Source organism: Amyelois transitella, chromosome 16, assembly GCF_032362555.1.
Source record: "Amyelois transitella isolate CPQ chromosome 16, ilAmyTran1.1, whole genome shotgun sequence".
Lineage (NCBI taxonomy): Eukaryota > Metazoa > Arthropoda > Insecta > Lepidoptera > Pyralidae > Amyelois > Amyelois transitella.
The window spans coordinates 1,620,006-1,643,015 of record NC_083519.1 but is presented as its reverse complement, the minus strand read 5'-3'; the positions used below and the strand labels follow the sequence as shown (position 1 = coordinate 1,643,015).

General features: G+C 34.7%; 1 protein-coding gene across 3 annotated transcripts; it reads right to left on the bottom strand.

Annotated features, from left to right (window-relative positions):
- Positions 1-162: 162 nt before the first annotated feature.
- Positions 163-11,695, bottom strand: LOC106143295 (clavesin-2). 3 transcript variants are annotated; one of them, XM_013345341.2, is made up of 6 exons: positions 11,423-11,695; positions 7,926-8,097; positions 4,401-4,495; positions 3,287-3,431; positions 2,505-2,698; positions 163-1,914 (listed from the first exon to the last, which is right to left on the bottom strand). In XM_013345341.2, exons 1-6 carry the CDS (start codon positions 11,438-11,440, stop codon positions 1,615-1,617), a joined length of 924 nt encoding a protein of 307 aa, XP_013200795.1. In that variant the 5' UTR covers positions 11,441-11,695; the 3' UTR covers positions 163-1,614. The 3 variants fall into 3 exon arrangements, with proteins under 3 accessions (XP_013200795.1, XP_060804524.1, XP_013200796.1); XM_060948541.1 differs by lacking the exon at positions 11,423-11,695 and adding an exon at positions 11,226-11,339; XM_013345342.2 differs by lacking the exon at positions 11,423-11,695 and adding an exon at positions 10,721-11,192.
- Positions 11,696-23,010: the final 11,315 nt, after the last annotated feature.

Here is a 23,010-nt window from a genome sequence, read left to right as displayed (position 1 = left end):
AAAGTGTAACAAACAGTTTCCTATAAACCGCATCAAAATTGGTTCTGTGAAACGCAAGATAATCGCGTACAAACATACAAACATAATACATACATACAGATCGGACCCACCTTTTTTTGAAGGCGGTTAAAAACTAACATTGTATAAAAAATTACAAATAGGAAACACTAAAAAATAACTTTATTTCTATAAAGTATAATTTGCAATTTATTTACAATATCAAACACATACCCTTTTCTTAGAAATACGTTAACAAGCTTCTCATAATATATTTTTATATCAAACAGTGGGTTGCACAAAGACATTTTACCTAAATAAGGCGGGGTAAGGCCTTTTGTAAATATTATCCATACAAATTGATTATTATTTCCGTCGATCAAAAAGAGACCAAGCACAGAATACTAATTTTACAATTGGGATGGGTAAATTTTGTTTTCCTACCGATTATTGTCATCGAATTGTCTTTATGGGGGAGGGAAACTGAATATTCAGATATTTGTTACTTTCTTTTTCAAAGGAATTACAATTGCTTACTAAATAGTAAATTCTATGTGACTAAGAATATTATCTACAAAAATTTTATAAAATCTTCAAAAATACTATTTCAAATATCGTTTTATGGTCAGTATAGCTACTGACTAATTAATAAATCTGAAGTTATTCTATACAAAACGACATCAAAGATAAAATGGGGAAAAACACATAACGGAAAGTTTTGAAAGGAATATGATTTTTTATAATTATAGTTTTAAATAAACTTTGTAAGTTTATGGATAAAGAGGTTGTTATTGAAAAAACAATTCTCTAAAAAATACATAAGCTAGACGGCCGATTGTTATTCTTGCAATTTATGGCATTAACTTTTAAAATATATTTGTGCAGCTAGACTACGGTGCGGTGAGGTAAATTCGGCTTGACTATAGTTATTTTGTACACCATCTTTTGTACTTACTGTACTTTTTTGTACATTTGCTTACTAAACTATACTATATAATTTTTAATTTTATACCAAAAAATTCCAAAAATTGATTATCACAATAAATATATCACATAATATTTTTAATTCCTCTCACAGCTCGAACTTCACAATAAAAAATTGTAAAGAGCAGAGACGTAGGGCACTTAACAATACAACCACTCAATATCTTTCCCACGGATGTCGTAAAAGGCGATTAAGAGGAATCCCAAGTTTATATGTTTATAAACTTGGGATTCCTCTTGTAGGCGATGGGCTAGCAACCTGTCACTACTTGAATCTTCATTCCATCATGGAGTCATACAGCTGAACGTGGACCTTCAGTCTTTTCGAGACATTAAGCCCTGTCTACCCCGCAATTTATGTAGACGTGACTTTATGTTTGAATATATACTCGAATAACTTTGAGTAATGTAAGCGTAAGTGTTCTCCATATTTTTTTACTGATACAAAATTAATTCGTCATTTGTTCTTTGTATCGAAATCGGATTAGTCATTTTGATTTGATTATTTCATTGTTCCGAATTATTTGAGTTCATCTAAATGGTATTTTATTTTTAATTTCTCTAAAGCAGTTTAATTTCCGCCCGACATACACAAACTTAGCCACGAAGCATCATAGCCCGGGGTCCACTCACTCATTCTTTGACAACGTAACCTAATAGTTTCATATCTTCATCAAACGCCTTATCTCTATACTTTTTGATCTTCGTCAGCCAGGTACCACATCCTCCGTGGTACCTGCAGGTGCCTCCATACCTTGGAGGGAGGCATTCAGGGTCTATATGCTTGTGGAGAGACTTCAGATCGTTCCCGTGGAAATGCAGGAGACCCATGTTACTCCTGGGGATGAACCGCTTGAACAGGTAGAAGAAGGTGTTGAGGATCCAGGAGTAGTTTATGAAGTGGCAGCTCTTCATCCGCGTGGCGGTGGCACCCTGGAAAATATTAAATTACATACATATAATCACGTCTATATCCCTTGCGGGGTAGACAGAGCCATTAGTCTTGAAAAGACTGATAGGCCACGTTCAGCTGTTTGGCTTTATGATGGGATTGAGATTCAAATAGTGGCAGGTTGCTAGCCCATCAAAAAAAGAATTCCAAGTTTGTAAGCCTATCCCTTAGTCGCCTTTTTCGACATCCATGGGAAAGAGATGGAGTGGTCCTTTTCTTTTTTTTTTTGGTGCCGGGAACCACACGGCAAATAACATATGTTTTTTATTAACTAAACCAGCTGTGGGCACAGCAACTTCGCTTGCGTACGTTTTGAAATAAGTTTTTCTTTTAAATTTTTATTCATTATTATAGGATACTTTATATCGTTTAATAATTGTCAAAACTTTTAGTTTCACAACATTGGTTGACGTCAAATAATTTACTTAAAAACTAAGTTTACTGCCGCTTCCAAGGCGTCAGTGTAGAAGAAGCGGTAACAAACTGCACTGCAGCATTTTACATTAAAGGTTTTCGGATCTACAAAAATGATGTATAAATAATGATAATAGCAAAAAGAAAGTAATCATACCCCCAACAAAGAAACTATTTGATAAGCGACCGTAGGAGTCAATGTAGCCACATGGCGTAACGTGATGCCCTCCAGATCCACAATGACGGTGCCGCCGAAGATCTGGAGTTTGGGCTGCCTCAGGCCGATTTCAGTCATCGCCATCCCCGCGCGGACCAGGTCCTCCACTGGGAACTCGTTCGGGTCCCAACTTCCTGGAAATTTCAAACACATACCCTTTTCTTAGAAAAACGTTAACAAGCTTTTCATTATATATTTTTATATCAAACAGTGGGTTGCTCAAAGACATTTTACCTAAATAAGGCGGGGTAAGGCCTTTTGTAAATATTATCCATACAAATTGATTATTATTTCCGTCCATCAAAACCCAATTGGTCCCAACTTCCTGGAAAATGTACGGGAAATTTTCAAGGAAACTTGTGACATGAGTAGGGATTATCACATTTTAATAGTTTTAAATAATTAATAATTGTAAGTAAATAAGTTAATAAAAAAAATTATATTTTAGTAACAAACGGACAACCCAATGTTTAAAAACTATTACTCCTTCACTTCACCTTCAATCAAGTAAGCTTCAAATCTATCTATTTCTTTTCCATGGATGTCGTAAAAGGCGACATAGGGCCGGGCTAGCAACCTGTCACTTTTTGAATCTCAATTCTATCATTAAGCCAAACAGCTCTAATTCTTTTCAAGACTGTTGTCTCTGTCTACCCCGCAAGGGATGTAGACATGATGGTGTGTATGTATGTATCAATAACAAAAATGGGAAGTCCACTTACCAAACCTCAAGATAGACAGTCTCCCGACATCAGGCCTGTCGTAGAGGGTGCCCTCATATGCGTCTTTCACCTTGATCAGCTCCCAGATGTCCACGTCCTTGTACAGGTAGGGATACTGCTCCCTGAACTCGTAGTACCGCACCATCTGACAAACAATCAATCAATCAATCAATTCATATATATCTAATGTGTCGTGTGGTTCCCGCCACTTTAGGATAGAACTACTCCATCTTTGCCATTACGTCAAAAACCTAAACTAACCTAAAACAAGAATTCCAAGTCTATACTTGGAATTCTTGTTTTAGGCAAGGGGCTAGCAACCTGTCACTATTTAAATCTCGATTCCATCTTAAAGCGATACAGTACAACGGGCCTTTTAGTCTTTGTGTGACTGTTGGCTCTGTCTACGCTGTAAGGGATAAATATGTGATTATATGTAGGTATGTAACATGTATATATTACAAAGAGAAAAATTTGGATACTCCATTTTTTTACGTACTTAAAACAAGGTAAAAAATTTCGTTTTATCAAAAATAAATTTCTAAAATAAACTATGGTTATTATCAAAAGTTATTAGATAAGTAAAGTTTTTTTGATTGGGCATTTCACCCAGGTATTTTAGAAAATAAAAGTAATTGGTTAGAAAAAAGTTAACTTAGCCAATTCATTATGTCATCCATTAACTATTTTATTTTTCGTCTTCACCCATTATAGATCCTAGTATAAATTATTTTTATATTTTTTTAATATGATGAAATTGCATGAAAACATTACGAGTATGAATGAAGGTATTATGTACAGGGTAATATGTAAAAAAATTTAGTCACTGCCTGCACCTCCGGGAAGGAGGCGTGATTTTTATGTAAATTTAATGTAATGTGACTTACCAAGGTAGCCCTAGACTGGAATCCCCAAGGAAAGCGTAAACGTGGCCGCCCTAAACAGACCTGGCGGCGGACAATCATCGCAGAGGTGAAGAATCTAGGGAAGACTTGGAGCGAAATAAAACGCGAAGCTCAAGACCGAGCGGGATGGCGACGCACTGTGGATGCCCTCTGCCCCAGCTAGGGGACATAGGACCTTAAGTCAAGTAAGTCAATGTAATGTGACTAACCAGTCTATGTGCTCTAGGGACAATAAAGCCCCTTGCCCTCAGGAACCGCAGAAGATAAGCGTCATCTGTGCGGAGAGGAACACATTCCCCACGCTCTGGAAAAGAAAATAAACATATGCATATAGTCACGTCTATATCCCTTGCGGGGTAGACAGAGCCAACAGTCTTGAACAGACTGATAGGCCACCTTTAGCTTTTTGGCTTGATGATAGAACTGAGACACAAATAGTGACAGGTTGTTAGCCCATCGCCTATAAGAAGAATCCCAAGTTTATAAGCCTATCCCTTGGTCGCCTTTTAGTTGGTGCCGGGAACCACACGGCACACGGCAAAAGAAAATAAACCTTCATTAATATAAAAGATATTGTCTTCTTCCTCCTGGCTTTAGTCCCGGTTGCATCCTCAACACTCTGGAGAGGAGCCCGGGGTATGCCATTGACCTTCGATCCTGGATTGGGCGAGTCAGATTTTGACACAACCTCTGCAGGTAAACCTGATCTGTATTGAATCAATCATGGTTACACAACCAGTTGCCTGAATGTGCAGGATTCCTCACAATGTTTTCCCTCACCGATTAGTATTCAAAGTAATGTAGGTAGGTACATAACTTCGAAAATAGTCATTATAGCCAGAAACTTGCATGACGAGACCTATGAATGTAAATAAAGTGAAAGAGTAGACAGTGATCGCGGCAAGTGGAAAGATTAAGTCTCTGCCTACTTATCTAAAAAAGAGGCGTGATGTATGTATGACACAATAACTTTTCCATTCCCGTTTACATAATGCGTTTCACATAAGAAGCTTATAATAAATCTGAAACCACAATCCTCCTTCTTACAGGAATTATATAATATTATTATATTCTACAAATAAAAAAAAGCCGATTGTTCTGACAATTAGCCGTAACTTATTGTAAGTACGCGTCGCATACAATAACGTCGTCATGTCACGAGACCTGTAATATACGGCGTTTATGTGGGGGTCAGAGATCCACAAATATGGGGAATTTGTTATTGTCATAGGTAATTACACAATGTTTACAAATAATTAACATGTCTACTGAAATAAGTTATACGGTGACTTTGAATTAATTTGTTATTATTATTATAATCCTTTATCTACTCGTATACATAAAACAGAAACTGACTTAGTACCTATGCACTTGAAAATATTGGCAAAATATCGATAAGTGGATCCATAAATGACGAATAGAAGCAATGAGTCTGATTTATAGAATTTCTGTATGTCTGTCTGTTTGTATTTTGATCACGCAAATATATGATATTTTTTCGATTTGTATGCGATTTTTGCGATTTTTGTATGTATGTAAACATTTCCCCCCGCCCTTCTAAGCGGCAATACGAGTTCAGCTTTCACGAATTGTCAGTGAACTTGTACGGCGAACGAAGTCGCGGCCTAATTACTATTAATAAATAAAACGTTTCAGAGGCGATTGAATGACGAAAAAGTTCGGCATTTGTACTTAAGTGTTGCCATGTAAGTCGTTTGGGCGAAAATTTATCAAAAACACAAGAATCTCGTCATGATCTTCGCGGATCGCACAAGGTCCTTGTAACATATTTATATCTGTTCGCTAGTTTTATTAAATTATTTAAATATAAACAATGAGATAATGCATCTCAATAATGCATTCATTTGAATACATACATACAATTCATAAAGTCTTTAACCCTTATGGGGTAGACGAAACTCGAAATGTCTGAAAGGCCACGTTTAGTAGTTTGGTTAAACTTGAGATTTGTATAGGGGCAGTTGCTAGCCCATCGCCTAAAATAATTTTTTTTTTGGACAAACACATTGAATCATCATCAAATTATAAGCCTTTCCCTTCGTCGCCTTTTACGACATCCATTGAAAAGAGATGAAGCGGCCCTGTTCTTTATTCTATTGGTGCCGAGAACCACAGGGACTTGAAAATTAAATAACTTGTAGGTACAATATAAATAACCTATAACCTAACCAACTGTCTTAAAAATTCAAATGAGGGGTTTTCCAATAATTTCTGCCACCAGACTTCGCTAGCTGAACCCGAGGTCTCATTACTGTCAATGTTACAAAGTTTTAAGTCGCATTTGATTTGACCCCAGAGTATTTGAAAAGTGCCGAAAATATAGCTATGTAGATGTTAAAATTCCCAAATCCCGTGTAAAAAAAAAAGATTTTTCGTTAATACTTCGGGAATAAAGTGATTTTCATTTGTTTTCCTCTATTCGATTGATTTGTCTGTTGTTAAAGTATACAAACATACATAAAATCACGCCTTTTTCCCGGAGAGGTAGGCAGAGACTACATCTTTCCACTTGCCACGATCTCTGCATACTTCATAACTCTCTTCATGCAAGCTCGGCGGTTTCGGGTACTCTTGACCTGACCTTTTGCCAGAACGTCCCTAATTTGATCAAGTTGTTAAGTATTTACGTTATTTTTAACGTTGGATATAACATATATATAACCAAGTCTTTATCCCTTACTGGGCAGACAGAGCCAGCAGTCTTGAAAAGACTGTGGGGGCGAGATTCGAATAGTATCAGTTCCCTAATTTATAAGAATCCCTAATTTATAAGCCTTTCTCTTAATTGACTTACGATCTGAAAGAGAAGCAGAATGGAAGCTTTATAATACAATCCACTTAGATAAATAATGGCAATTAGCCAACATTTTTCCTGATTATTCAGCACGTCATTGCATTGCGTTGCATCCATTTAGCTGATACAATGGCGTGCATGTGTCTGCATTAATGTGATGATCTCATGACGTGATGACTATGTCGAAAGTGTATGCGATTCTTTTTTTGAGCGTAGGAAACACGTTGTTCTCTTATATATAAAGTCCATTCCTATTTCTAATGAATACTTCTTGTGACTAATATGTATTTAAGCATTTTTTTAAATTAATTATGTACTCAAAATTCGAGTCCACAATATCATCAAAATTATATTTTACTAGCTATAGCTTGCGGCTTCGACTCCTTGAAATGTTTTCTCCATATTTTACAATATAAATTTCTTTTGCTTTCGGTTCTGACGTGAAAGACGGACACAAAACACACAAATTTATAATTATTAGTATGGATTATTAGTGTGCCATGTGGTTCCCGGCGCCAATTAAAAAAAAGAATAGGACCACTCCATCTCGTTCCCGTGGATGTCGTAAAAGGCGACTAAGGGAATAGGGCTTATAAACTTGGAATTCTTCTTTAAGGCGATGGGCTAGCAACCTGTCACTATTTTAATCTCAATTCGCCAAACAGCTGAACGTGGCCTATCAGTCTTTTGAAGACTGTTGGCAATGTCTACCCCGGAAGGGAAATAGACGTGATTATATGTATGTATAAGTATGGATTATATTGTCTTATTCTCCCCTCCGTTAGTCTCGGTTATATCATCACCACTCTGAAGAGGAGCAAAGGATAACCATAACAAACTACGTCACAAAGCATTTCCAGTACCGTGCAAGTACTAGGCACACATAAAATCTAAGGAGTCAACTTCACATTTCACTTACCGTATAACATTTGCCTGAGCTCTTCGATGACTGCGCCCCTGGTAGCTGGATTTTCATTGCATTCCTTTTCTGCAATCGCCAATAGTTCCGGATCTTCTTTCGTATTTAGAACTTCCGCCTCGTACGCTATATCTAGGAAACAGTTGTTCATTTTTATGCCTTTCTGCACACTCTGAAAAAAAAAAACATTAAATCTTTATATTCCTCAGATTATCAATTAACCTCTGTCCAAATTATAGTACTGGTTGTTGAAATACTTTTATAAAAAGTTAACTGTATAGATTATATAATATTAGATGCATAAATTACGTTATAAACGGTGTTCCGAATTTAGTCTTGTCGCTTTCCCATTCAGAATTCTTTGTTTTTAGTACAATGGTTCGCATAACTTATTTTGTCATTACAATTAAAGGTGCACTTTTGTCAACTACCGGTAAATTCCATACTCAGGTATGGTTTTCGTACACACCAGTGATGTTAATGTCAGCTTCATAATAATAGCAAACTAATGAACAAATAGTCGCTCTCAATCGACCCGATTTTTTTATTGTTAAATCGAATTGAGAGCAAAGTGCATGTAACTAAGACTTCCGTAAAATCGATTAACCCATTTTACGTCGACTGCCACTTGGACCATTAATTGCTGCGCTCGCGCAATCTTCAACGCTACACAATTCATCTGCTGTCAGTGTACAGATCTTGACATTGGGCGCCCAAGTTACTCATACTAAGGTACCGTAATTTGAGTTTTTATTGTAGGGGATAGGCTAGCAACTGTAACTATTTGAATCTCAATTCTATCATTCAACTGAACGTGGCCTATCAGTCTTTTCAAGACTGTTGGCTCTGTCTACCCCGCAAGGGATATAGACGTGACCATATGTATGTATGTGTACTTTAAATGAAATTTGCCGGAACTGCACCAATTTCAAAAGATCTTACCCCATTTGAAAGGCGCGCTTATTAAGCAAAGGTCGTTCCGAAAATAGAGTTACAGATTGTTAGATTATAGAACGCGTGTATCAGGGTCAGAGAGGTAAACTACTTTTATCTAGCCAGACGTAGACCTCACGATAGACGGACCGTTCACCTGGTTGGATGAGGTGGAAACAAATGATGGATCAAAGTCCATTCTTAAGGTACCGAAATAATGGATAATAATGTTGATGAAATTGAGATTCAAATGGTGACGGGTAGCTAGCCCATCGCCTGCGAGAGGAATCCCAAGTTGTTACAATGTTGATACATCTATTACATACACACATATAATCACGTCTTGCGGGATAGATAGAGCCAACAGTCTTTTAAAGACTGATAGGCCACGCTCAGCTACTTGGCTTTAAGATAGAATTGAAATTCAAATAGTGACAGGTTGCTAGCCCATCGCTTTATACGAAATCCATGGGAGAGAGATGGAGTGTTCCTATTCTTTTTCTGTTGGTGCCGGGAACCACACGGCACTATATTTCATTGGAAATTTATACATACATACATAAAATTACATCTCTTCCCTGGAAGGGTAGGCAGAGTAGTTCATTTATACAGTTGCCACGATCTCTGCATACTGTTTTCGCTTCATCCAAATTCATAACTCTCTTCATGTAAGCGCGGCGGTTTCGGGTACTCTTGACCTGACCTACGTACGTACGTTCATATACGATTGGATATAGTCATACTTACGTTAGTTAGGTACCAACAGAGACTATTAAAATTAACTTATTTAGGTTAATATACTTGAACCTCGTTATCAAGAGTTCAGTAGAATGTGTTCATGGCTGCACTAGTGCACATAAATATATATGTTATACTAGCGACCCGCCCCGGCTTCGAACGGATAGCGTTTATACATATAAACCTTCCTCTTGAATCACTCTATCTATTTTAAAAAACTGCATCAAAATTTGTTGTGTAGTTTTTAAAGATCTAAGCATACATACAGACATAGAGACAGCCTCGAGAAGCGACTTTGTTTATACTATATAGTGATAAATAAACTAATAAAATATAAATTTGTTAGACTTTCTGTTTATTTTGGGAAATAAATTTATTTCCTTAGGATATTTATATATATATATCCTCTTTCTGTCGCTCTCGGTTAGATAGAATCATAGACTCCTAACGCTCAATCGGAATGCTGAATCATTGTTACCAAAACAGCTTTTACCTACTACAATTCTTATTACATATAATAAGAATTGTAAATGTATGTTTGCAACAATTTTTTAAGGCAAAAGATCTAGAAGAAGAAGAAGATGTTTCTAGCTCATCGTGTAAAATCAATCTCAAGTTTTATAGCCTTTCCCTTGATCGCTTTTACAATCTGCACGGAAAGAGAAAAAGCTGGCGCACACAAAATGTTTTCTTTGCCACCAGACCAGCGTGGAGGCTATACAGCTGAAGATGGCCTTCCAGTCTTTTTGAGACTGTCGGCTCTGTCTACCCCATTAAGGATTAAGATGTGATTATATGTATGTGTATTTTTATAGCTTGAATTGAAAAACATCCACTTTCGACGCATGGAACTGGTATGTATGGATGGACCTTTAATCTTCCGTTGAACACAAAACAAGATCTGATGGAAAACTTTGCTCAGATACGAATCAAACACATATCCCTCACCTTTATACGATACCTGTAAATGTATCCATATATTTTTCTTTGATATATTATTCTCGATCAATGGCATTCGATGGCATTGCAAAGAGTTGGAGGTCATAGATTAAATCTATTTTTATTTTTAAACATATGTTCAATTAAAACAAGAAAATAGCGAAAACAAATTATGGCACACATACCTACGTCTCGTTCTTAATTCAAAATCTCACTAAAATCATCTCTTAAAAGGTAATAAAAAATATATCACATGTTTTTATTTTGAACACACACTAACACAGGTGAACGCGCGCTCGGCCGCCACAGACTAGTAAAACTAATCGTTCTCTATTCAAAAGGCTGTTGTTACTGGCTGGTTGTATTTTGTTGCGTCACGATAAAAAACTGATTCATAAACAAGTGAAGTTAGATGTATTATGTCACAAACCACTCAGAATAGAACATTCAAATACAATAGATATATTCTAAACATAGAATTCGGAATGAGACTATAGAAGTGGTAACTACTTGTAAATGTATCGCCGCAACTGATGGTTATTACGACAATCAGTTACTGTTTTGATATTCTGAGTATTATTAGACATTTTAAAACTACGCTGAAAACTATCATTTATATAGTTTCAAATAAAATATGGCATTTCTATTGTCTTATACTATGCTGATTTCTGTGGGTAGGCGGGTACTTACTTTTCTGGCAAATCGATTATCGAACCCCTATCAATATTTGGTGTGTAGGATACTCACAATTAAAAATATCATAAACTTAGGAAATGTTAGAAAGATAAAGTACCTACACGAGAGAGGGCGAAGGGATTTAGCTAGCCAAAAAACATACAAATGCACAAAATATTAAAAAAGAAAACAAAAACATATCCAATACTCACATACGATCCGGTGCTCATTTTGAACAAAGAATAACACAAGGAACAAAAAAAATGTATATAAAAAGAAAGAAAATTTAATTTTAACAGCCAGTCCTATATATACAAACAACAAAACGCAAACACATTCCACAGATAATTAAATGCACAATTAGAACAACACTGATAACTGCTATTAACCAAAGTCGAAATGACAATAAATATTTCTTCGTAAATTATGCGTATAAAATAAATCAGGAGGATTCGATGACAACTCACTCGATTTTGACACTTATGACTGTTATTATCAGTGGTATTATAGTATTGTTTATCGTATTGGGGTCACGTCATGGGCGTTATCGCTGTGACAGTTTTAGGGTTCAGTAGATAAGTGTTAATAGTTTTAATTCTTCTGCACAAACTCATCCAAATTTTTAAATCCAACTCATCCACCTTTTTTATTGCTGTAAGATAAAGTCAACGAGCAATATTTATTTTTTAGATAATTCACCAAATTAAGAGAACGCTCCAAGTTAAGATAAAGACTTGTGTTATTGAGATATTACAATGATACAACCATGTTTAAAATAATACAAAAATTTTCACACCTATGCAAAACTTTATGGAGCTCGGTTCAGTGGTATTGACGTAAAAGATGGACAACACAATTAATATTTATATTAAACATAATTTAAAAGTAATGTTACTTCCGCATTTGTTATTAGGGATTTAGACAGAATTCTACGGACCCCTACATCAGGCATCAGGTTTTTTCAATTTTGCTTAAAGATAAGGTCGAAAGGTCTGTAAATTTAAAATTGTACTTAACGCAAATTAAAGTTGATTCTGCGGATTAACTGTCAAGATACTCTTAAATAAACCCGGTTAAGTGCGAGTCAAAATAACAAAAAGAGGGTTCGAAATTTTAATGTCATCCTTCAATTGATTGAGTGATTCAAATTGGCGCGCATTTGTAAATTTCGAAGATTGTTGAATCTGGTGAAACCATTAAGTAGATTTTTCTCCACAGACCTAATTGTCTGTAAAGATAAAATACTTTATAGTTAAACCGATGGTTCTAACTCTTAGGTTATACAACCGCTGCAGAACTGTTTGAAACTCGGAAGCAGCTAACACACACTTGCGGAGTAGACAGAGCCAACGGTCTCGAAAAGACTGAAAGGAAACATTCATCTGTATTATTCAAACATACTACTAAATTTTATATGTATTGTCGAACCGTTCGTAGGAGGATTCAGAAACATTTTCAAACTCGGAAAGTTGAATTTATTCATGAACTAATTTGGATAAAAAATTTGAATAGGGTTTTAAGAAGTCTTATTATCGTTTCAATAAGCAAAGTGTCTAGTCTAGATAATTGCTTTTGGTTATCGATGTCTGGCGGGGTTTTGCTCATGACTATAACATAGATGATAAAAAAAAACTTAAAATTATTTTTTAAATACATACATACATACATATGATCACGTCTATATCCCTTGCGGGGTAGACAGAGCCAACAGTCTTGAAAAGACTGAATGGCCACGTTCAGCTATTTGGCTTAATGATAGAACCGAGATTCAAATAGTGACAGGTTGCTAGCCCATCGCCTAAAAGAGGAATCCTAAGTTTATAAGCCTATCCCTTAGTCGCCTTTTACGACATCCATGGGAAAGAGATGGAGTGGTCCTATTCTTTTCTGTAATAGTGCCGGGAACCACACGGCATAATATACAAATATTTCTATAAAAATGTTTAAAATCCAATACTCCACTGACATCTATCGTAACATTTTTTTAACTACTTACTGTTCCCAAATCCCAACTTAATAGTTCCTATATTAATAGTAAATAAGTGTATGTAAGAGTATATGTTTTGACATATCAATTTTTTCATAATCAAGGGCTGGACTGGCGCTTTATTTATTTAAAGGAAAAAAGCTGGACCTTTATTTATTTTTATTTAATCAAGGAAAAAATAGAATTAAAAATTAAACAGAAAATTTTATACAAGGGCTACTTATTTCTAGAGAAATTTCGTAAATGTGGAATCAAAATATAATTTAAAATTATACTCACAAAAGGTGTCGATTATCTGTGCAGTGTGAGAATATCAACATCAAAATGCCTAAATTACATTTTTTAAGATGCTAAAATGAACAATCTTGAAACATATTTTTGTTCAAAAAGACATATATAAAATAATTTTTAACCACGATATGAAAATAGAGATTTTTTTTAAATAAACCGAAGAAAACTGGAGGAGTGTGTCCTTGGACAGCAGAAGTGAGACCTTTGCCCCGCAATGGGACATTTAAAAAAAACGTTTCTAAGTAAACGGATTCCTAAAGGATATCTGAACTTGTGGCATTACAATTCGACTCCATATTTTATTGTACCGCGTGCAACCTTTACGAAGTAAGTATGCAGCTCAGACTCGCACGGCAGTTGCGTAACTTGTGCCCGTTCGAGGTCACCCGCGTTACCTTGACTTCGACGGAACACCTCCACAGGTGTTCTGTGCGCCTGGTACCTAACATTGAACTTATATTGATTTTGATATTTTTCTATGATGTTGCGTTTTCCAAAGATTTTTCTAAAATCATATAATACCTTCTAACACTCAAATATTTTTAAGCAACTGCAAAAAGGTAGGTTTGTACATCCATCCCTTGCGGGGTAGACAGAGCCAACAATCATCAAAAGACAGAAAGGCCACGTTTAGCTGTTTGGCTAGGTAATTCAAACAGTGACAGGTTGCCAGCTCATCACCTAAGCGAATCATATAAAACATTGTCAGCTAGTGTATCAAACTCTAAAGTCTCAAGTAGGTACCTATATCAATCGAGATAGTTTTGGTTTTGGGCGACCGTAAAAAATGCGAGAATACATTTTAATTTAGAAAAAAACGAAGGAACCCTAGATAGCGTAGGAGGGGTTTCTAAAGTACTAGTCTCGTGATCTTAATAAATTTTCAGGAAGGCACTAAATTTCAACCGGTCAAAGTTAAAAAAATTATAGGTATATTCTGTAGTGGAGACGAACCATGATACGAATTTATAAACTTTTTTTGAACAAGCATAAAATTTGACAATGTTAAGGTCTTTAAATTTAAATTCAAAGCCAAAAATTCAAATTATTTTTATTTATATAAGTTGCATGTATATGAGATATATGATATTTATAAAGATTTAAATACAATAAAATGTGGATAAAATTAATAAAAAATATGAATTGTTGAAAATTTATTTGACATACAAAAATCATAAAATCCGCGAATGATTATAATATTACGACGGCAACAATATACAACACAATAAATGTACCTACGTATACAAAATGTTTTGAAATATAATTTGGCGGGTTGCTCAACTAATCATTTACGCTATGCTACAAATGTATACAATTTAAACCTTGACAAGTTACGCTAAGCGATTGAGTGATAGTTGCTTCGAACTTGAACTATGCTATTTATAAAAGTTTTTTTGAAAAAGTGCATCTAGTGAGTGTATTGCTGGCCGTTTGGTTAATTTGGCTGAATAAAAAGTATGAAGCAGGCAGGTTCAAATCCTACCAATGCTAACGGTCATTAAAAAAAAACAATTTATTGATGCTCTTCCGTTGAGGCACAACGGGAAACTTTGTTTACTAGATTATCCTGCTTTGCAACCAATGGTTGATGTGTTGAGTGATGGTTAAATTATTTTTTTTGTGTTTCAATTCCTACATAAAAACTTAGGAAATTATTTTGCAATTTTTCAACTGTTTTTTTCTCAGCCATAAAATTACTTTAATACTTTAATAGCAAGCAATTTCACCGCAGACTGTCTATTACGTCATTATGTCATAGTAACTTTAATGGTGACGTTACTATCGGGTCATTATGCAACCCAAATCGGTTTTATAACTGATTTAATGGTCATCAGCTGCATTCTTAGGTAATGCTGCAGACACTATTTGTGTCATTGTAAATACATATATATCTATTCAAATTATATTTAAACTTTTAGGACAAACATACTTACATAATAAATATATATGGGACAAATAATGCAGATTAAGTTAGGCTTGAAGAAGTGCGAAATTTATTACAAAATACTAACTCAACGATACTATATTTTATAACAAATACTTATATACCTAAATAAATATCCAAGAATCAGGCCAATCAGAAAAAGTTTGTTTCTCATCATGCCCTGGTCGGGATTTGAACCCGGGACCGGTGGCCGGTGGCACAGGCAAGCGCACTACCGCTGCACCACATACTTACACTTCTTTTGCTTTTAAAACAAGATCCATCCTATCTTTTCATCATTCTCCTGGTGTTTGTCCCGAATGCTTTCCTTTCCTCGAATCATAGTTACATCCGCCATTTTATCATTCAATTCATTCAGTCAATCAAACGAAAGGCTAACAAAATCATGAGCTAGTAACCTGATGTTAAGTAAGTATATAAAGCATCCAATGTGGCCTTCGGTTGACTATTGGGTCTGTCTACCCCGTAAGAGATAAAGATGTAATCTTTGTGTGCATGGCTGCAGGGTCATGATTTCATATGTGTGTGTGTGTGTATCATCAATCTCATGACACTGGCCCGGCCGTTTTTATTATATCATATGAACTTGGGGTGCTTCAAAGGACTTATCTATACTAATATTATAAAGCTGAAGAGTTTGTTCGAATCCGCTTATCTCAGGAACTACTGGTTCGAATTGAAAAATTCTTTTTTTGCGTTGAATAGACCATTTATAAAGGAATGCTTTAGGCTATATAACATCACGCTGCAACTATAAAGAGCAAAGAAATAATCGAAAATGTGAAAAAAACGGGGAAAATTATTCATCCTTGAGATCTTCAATGATGCCCAAAATAACTAATCCACGCGGACGAAGTTGCGGGCACAGCTAGTTATAAATTATAGGACGTAGGCACATTCTATACAATTCAGAATAATTATTATATAAATTTCTATGGCAAAAACTTTTTCATCCACCTTTGTTCAGGGTGCTCTTGACATGACCACTGACCAGAGAAAAGAAAAATAAAACTTTTAACGAGATACCTGTCGTAGTCTTTTACGTCTTCCGTCGTCTTTTGCGAACAGATTTAGTAATTCTTACTCCGACAAAAACCGCATTTCACAAGATCCACTTTCGAATAATTATGATTATATTAAGGATTAAAATAGACACGTTATATAAGAACACGAAGCAACTCAATTCGACTAAAGTACTGTTACGAACCTTACTAGAAATTAGAGAGTAATTGTGAACAGTTATTAGGGCGTTTGATGTGAAAGGCCCTTCAATTACGCGCACATATTAAACTGGCTTCTCCTCGAATTAATAAATTCTGACGTGCAAGTTCAAGTCAGGTTTTTACACGAAGCGACTTCCATCTGACCTCCGCAACCTTTGCAGGGGAACCTAACCCGTATTGGATCGATCATGGTTAGGTTTAAAGATCTTTATTTGACTCATATAGAATTATATTCACTTACAATGAGCCTTAATCTAATACAAATAATAGTAAACAAGTAACGCAATAATAACGTAAATGGTTACACATCCAGTTCTCTAATTGTGCAGGTACCCGATGTTTTCCCTCATCGTAAGAGCATCGGTTAGCACACAAAAAATGTACGTAACTTATAAAATAGTCATTGGTACATGGACGAAGTAGGATTTGAACCTGTGCTTTCACAAGTATTACTTGCGTGTTCAATTCTTAACCGTTCGACCACCGAAGTTCCAAGTACGAAATAGGCATCGTTATTAATCTACATAATTGAAGTATAAACTAAGTTTCCAGAATCATAACAAACCTGACTAGATCTCCTTGAACTTATAATGTCCTAGTACCTTGCCTATAACGCTCCGTTCTGGAGATCTCGGTCAAGCCGTGGAGCCGCCTATAGTTATTTAATTACTAGTAGTAGTAGTTAACTAATAAACTAATTTGAATAATAACTAATTTAATATTATATTAATTTGAAAAAATTGAATATTTTTATGGCAGAATATTAATATCATGGCGATATACCTTTCGGGGTTGAAATAGTCGCTGCGTTACAAAACGCCTTTCTTAACTTATAAAATAAAAATAAAAAATCACGATTTTATTTTACTAATCAACCATGCAGATAATATTGAGATAAGAAATCCGAAAAAAATCAGGGTACCTAAGTAAATTTGTAGACTATTAAAATCAAAAGTGTAAAAGTGTTTGTTAAATGAGTATAGGTATACCTACTAATTCGAGTACAAGTATAAAAAAATATTTTTAATATTTATATCAATGATCACAGAGTTCAGTTCAGGGTTATATGTATAAACTACTATCCAATTTGACCATGTACTCGGTCTAGATTCTAGATTATAGGCACAGAATTATTAAAAGTATACCTACTAACGTAATAGGTAAACATAAAGGTTTAATTAAGTTCTGCAATTGAACACGTTTATGGCTAAATACATTACTATATAATTTATGTTTTCCATAAGTCTTTCTCCCATGAAGGGTAGACAGAAACTTTGAAATCTAAAGTCATAGGTTCGAATTCCATCTCGGCCATGTAGCGCTGACTATTTTAGGAGTTATGTAAATTAGTTTAAATACTTACCGATACGGTAAGGGTAAACATCTTTAGGGAAACTATAAATAGTCCCGAAAACTCGAAAACTTTGTCCATTAGTAAATCTACGTTCAGTTCTTAATGATACAATTGAAATTCAAATAATGACAGGATGCTAGTCGATCGCCTAACAGGGAAATTGCAGACAATCTGCGGGTGGGAACTTGGGATTATTAAACTCTAGCAAAGTAGCACTATATTAGTTTGTTTGTCAACTCTTTATTGCACATAAAAACATGTTAATACTTAACAAACATTAGTTTTTAATATTCATTATAATGCCATATAGCTGAACGTGGCCTTTCAGCCATTTCAAGACATTTGGCTCTGTGTACTACTGTGTAAAGGATAAATACGTGATGAGTATATGTATGTAGAAGAAAGTAGCTATCACTATGTTCATTAACATTGGAATAAAATAAAATAAGCAATGCATCTTTCTTAAATTTTTGCTTGTTAGAAAAAGTTGTCCATGTAAGTAGTATCCCGTACCTACTGTTTAAATAGCACTCCATTTTTTTCCCATGGATAATGTGGTAACAGGAACTTATGAAATCATAATCATTTATTCCTTGAATATGATAACAAAATAGGTCTTAATTATTTAGGTACAGTTTTTGTGAACACATGTTCTATATCTTAATGCGTCGGAATTATATAGATACATATATTTTAAATAGGTAAGAAGCGTATAATTTTGACAATATTTCAATATATTTTAATGTCAAATAAGAATAATAATAAATTTGTCTTATTATAATATCAATTTAAAAATAAATTTAATTGAAAATAAATAAATTTATCAAATGTCAAATACATATCATACAGTCAATGAATATTATATCATTTACATTATTTTGTTTATTATATAAGTACAATGATAACATTCCGAAGAATAATTGATGTCTTGGGCATGTCGAAGACGACGACGGCAGTACCTATATCCAAAAATATCTAATTATATTATATTAACTTTAATGAATTTCCAAGAGGGTTTTGGTACGGAAGAAACAAGATTTTTTAATATAATTCAAAATGAGTATTGGTTAAAACTCTTTACTTCGTTTACCAGGTTGCAAGTGGCCACTTACAAAAAAATAAAAATAAAAAGAAAATTAAGTAAAACGATAAGACCGATTTGATGTTTAGCATAAGTATTATTTTTATTGAAGTGCATGTTTTTAAGTCAAATCAAAGTGCAGTTTCAGTTCATCAAGAGTTCATATAACTATTTTTCTAGTGCTTAAATAAAGATAGTGTGTGCCAGCTGCTTCCCTTCCCGAAAAGACTGTAGAAGTCAATTAAGGGAAAGGCTAGTGAACGGGGTATTTTCTGAAAGGCGATGGCCTGGTAGATTATTTTGCTTTTAACAAGTCGACGATTTGAAGAATTGCTTTACAAAAACTTCAGGGGCCAATCAAGCAACCGCCAATCAAGCAACTGAATATTATCATAGTCAGGGTCGTTGGACGGGAGTCGCTCCCTGTAATTGATAACTGACTTTTCCATTTCTTTACCGTGTTCATAGACAGCCTTAATTAGTTTATTCTGCTTTAAAAATACTTACTCAATGATTTATAACATTCAAGATAAATTATATTCATTTGCGGTTTACGTTAGGCTCGGTTAGTTTTGAAATTATTTCTTAAGAAATAATGGTCGGACACAGTTATATTCAGGGACTGATGGGGAAAATTATGGATATTTTTTTTTACTTTAAAAAAAAAGAAAGTGAAGAAATTTATATATTTAGGAGTAGAACTAAACCTTCTATGTCATTTAGTGCCCAGAAGACTGGCACCATTGCCAGATCGTAGAAGGGGATCAGTAATACACAAGTACCTAGAAAGGAATAGAAACCTACCATACAATAAAGAAAGAAAAAGGTAGACATTACTTAACGCTACTTTACTTCGTTTCCGTGGAAATTTCCAAAAATTGATTTCAAAATCAGTTTGTCATCATCAATCAGTCAACAAACGAAAATACAAATCTTTTCACTTCATAATATTCCTTGCTGATTTATCCTGCTCTGAAAAAATAATTAATTAATATTGATTATTAATTATCCAGACGGCGATACAAATTAATATTGATTTTTAATCAACACAAATCACCATAAAATATGGCATTTTTCTTTAAGTAAAAAAAAGTTATACTTAGTTAGAAAAGGGTCTAATTGTCCAATTTAATCAAGCATGCATATGATCTATGTATATATACATAGACATTAACCACAGCTTGTAATAGGATATTCTCGTAACATGTGGTACCTAGAGTGATAATCGAGTGGATATCTAGGCTGTTCAGCCTCACTGCACGTGGTGGAGACATAATTATTGAATGTTATGTAACGTGCCTGGAAGATCCATTTGTGAGAAATTGCCAAGTGTGTGGCAAAGACAGGTGATACCGGACACAGATCAATTTTTTTTAAACGATAAATTAATTTGAAGGCATAGATATTTAAATGTTAATTAAGTAGAGGTAAGTACAGAAACACTTGAAGCACTTAAACTTTTAGCATGCACTTATAAGAAGAATAAACAGCTGAACGCGGCCTTTGAGTCTTTTCAAGACTGTCAGCTCTGTCTACCCCGCAAGCGATTGAGATATGACAGCACCACAATTTTATAGCCCATGGATATGCTGAGCAAGATTATTTACAAAAAAACAAGATATTGGATGTTTGTTCATGAATTTATACATAACTACCTATTACCGCAACTTCGTTCACTGACAACAGAAAATCTTATTTATTTCAATCCTAGCGACCAGCCCCGGGCAGCATTACCTGATATAAACCTTCTTGCAGCAAACTCTTTTTTCAACATTTCAATTAAGAACAAAATCCGTTTTCGAGTTGAGCGCATACATACGCACAGACGTACAGACAGAAAAAACTTTTCTAAATTTAACTTGGAAATTCCGGTAAATTCTACATAATATTCCCTCTGAACACTAAGCACTATACATTTTTATAGAACTTAAATGTTTCGGCTGTATCTCCATCAATAATACTTAATCAACAAAGCAAGAATTTAATTGATTGATTGATACCCATATTATTTTATTGATAAACTTCAAAAAAGAAACCAGTTCCTGCTTTCTTACCCACAATGTCAAGTGTACCGGAGAGTTTGCGAGAAACTCCGCCACATACGGACAGACAGGTCAAACCAGTACGGCAAGTTTTTTATAGGTATTGCTACCAAAATATCTCCCGTTATATCGTACGACTGTGTGAATTTATATCTTTGAAATATCTTCATTTTACGATTTTATTGAATTTTAATTTACACTTTTAATACAAACATTCATACTTCCGTGCTTGAAATAAATGTGAAAATGTGTTTGTAGCACTTTTCGCTTGACCATTCTTCATGAAATTTCGTACACACATAAGTGTACCGACTTCTTTAAGTACTTTTGATTCGTACTATTTCTATATCTATACTAATATTATAAAGCTGAAGAATTTGTTTGTTTGAACGCGCTAATCTCAGGAATTACTGGTTCGAATTTAAAAATTCTTTTTGTGTCTAATACACCATTTATCAAGGAAGGCTTTAGGCTATTTATTATCACGCTGCAACTATTAGGAGCGAAGAAATAATGAAAAATGTGAAAAAAACGGGGAAAATTATTCCTCCTTGAGGGCTTCAATGATGCACAAAATAACTATTCCACGCGGACGAAGTCGCGGGCACAGCTAGTAACTCATAACCGTTCTATGTAAAATAATACTAAATTTATTAATAAAAAGGTTTGTCTCTTACACTTTCGAAACCAAACAACTGGACAGATTTTGATAAAATTTTGCATGGATAGGTACAGTTAACTTTAATGACCGCCGATCCTACCGTGAAGATAGACCTGTAAAACCAAAACTGGGTCAATAATAGTAAAAACTATAATTTCTCGTAATTAATAGAAAATAGTTCATTAAAATATTGTAATCACAATAATTTTTATGTTGATTAGCAAAATTTTCCATTACAAAGCGTGAAACACAAGCTCACCTCAGATTTGAAGATGTCCGGACGAAACGAGTTTGATCATAACTCAGTTTGAATAAAAACTGTGCATAACAAGTCATAGACTCAAGCGATCTAACCGAAAATAAAGAGCTGAGTTCACGCCACGAAATTTAAAATTCATTTCGCAGACCTACTCAGAATTTTGTAAACATGTTTTAATATTTTACTAGTGCTACAGTCAGAGATCAAAATTAGTATCATCCCGAAATTAAACTAATTGTTCTTGTGTTACGTTACGTGACAACACAGCGATTCTTCTACACATGCGCTTTGGAAGCGGTAGTTAGTTATAATTAGATTTAAGTTATGTGACGTCAATAAGTGATACCTTGTATCCAATTTTGAAAACTAATCTATTCTATTCTATTCTATACCATTCAGAGTAAAGACTGTCGTGGTGGTGTGCATTCGCGCGTAAGTGATTCGTATTAGTAAACTTACGAGAACTTGGTATTCGGTATATATATTAACATTCTTCGTTGTCAGCACGTATGATTTGCATCATGGTTACCAACTTATAAGTATGAAAAATTTTAATGAGCTAACCCCAATTTTGCTTACCCAATTGACAGCTTGTTATGGTTTGGTTAAACGTACAGAAATATAGTCACGTCCCTTGCGGGTAGACAGAGCCAACAGTTTTAAAAGACTGAAAGGCCACTTTCAGCTGTATAACTTCATGATGGAATTAAAATTCAAATAGTGATACGTTTCTAGCCCATCGCCTTCAAGAGGAATCCCAAGTTTATAAACCTATCACTTAGTCGCCTTTTACGTCATGGACGACTTTTACGACGGTTTGGTTAACGTCGTAAGTAATATGGTTTAATCCACATAATTCCATTACGAATCTAGCATAATTAGATCAAGCACTATCTGCGCAACTTGCGTTACAGACATAAATCGCTAACGCTTATGATCCAAACCACACAAAAGTCG

Bases quoted from the DNA above. Each gene is read 5' to 3' on its own strand.
- LOC106143295 (XM_013345341.2), bottom strand. The intron at 4,496-7,925 runs GTAAGTGAAATG...TTTCTTTTCCAG, and splicing joins GCTCAGGCAAATGTTATACG to AGCGTGGGGAATGTGTTCCT. The intron at 1,915-2,504 runs GTATGATTACTT...AATATTTTCCAG, and splicing joins AAATAGTTTCTTTGTTGGGG to GGTGCCACCGCCACGCGGAT.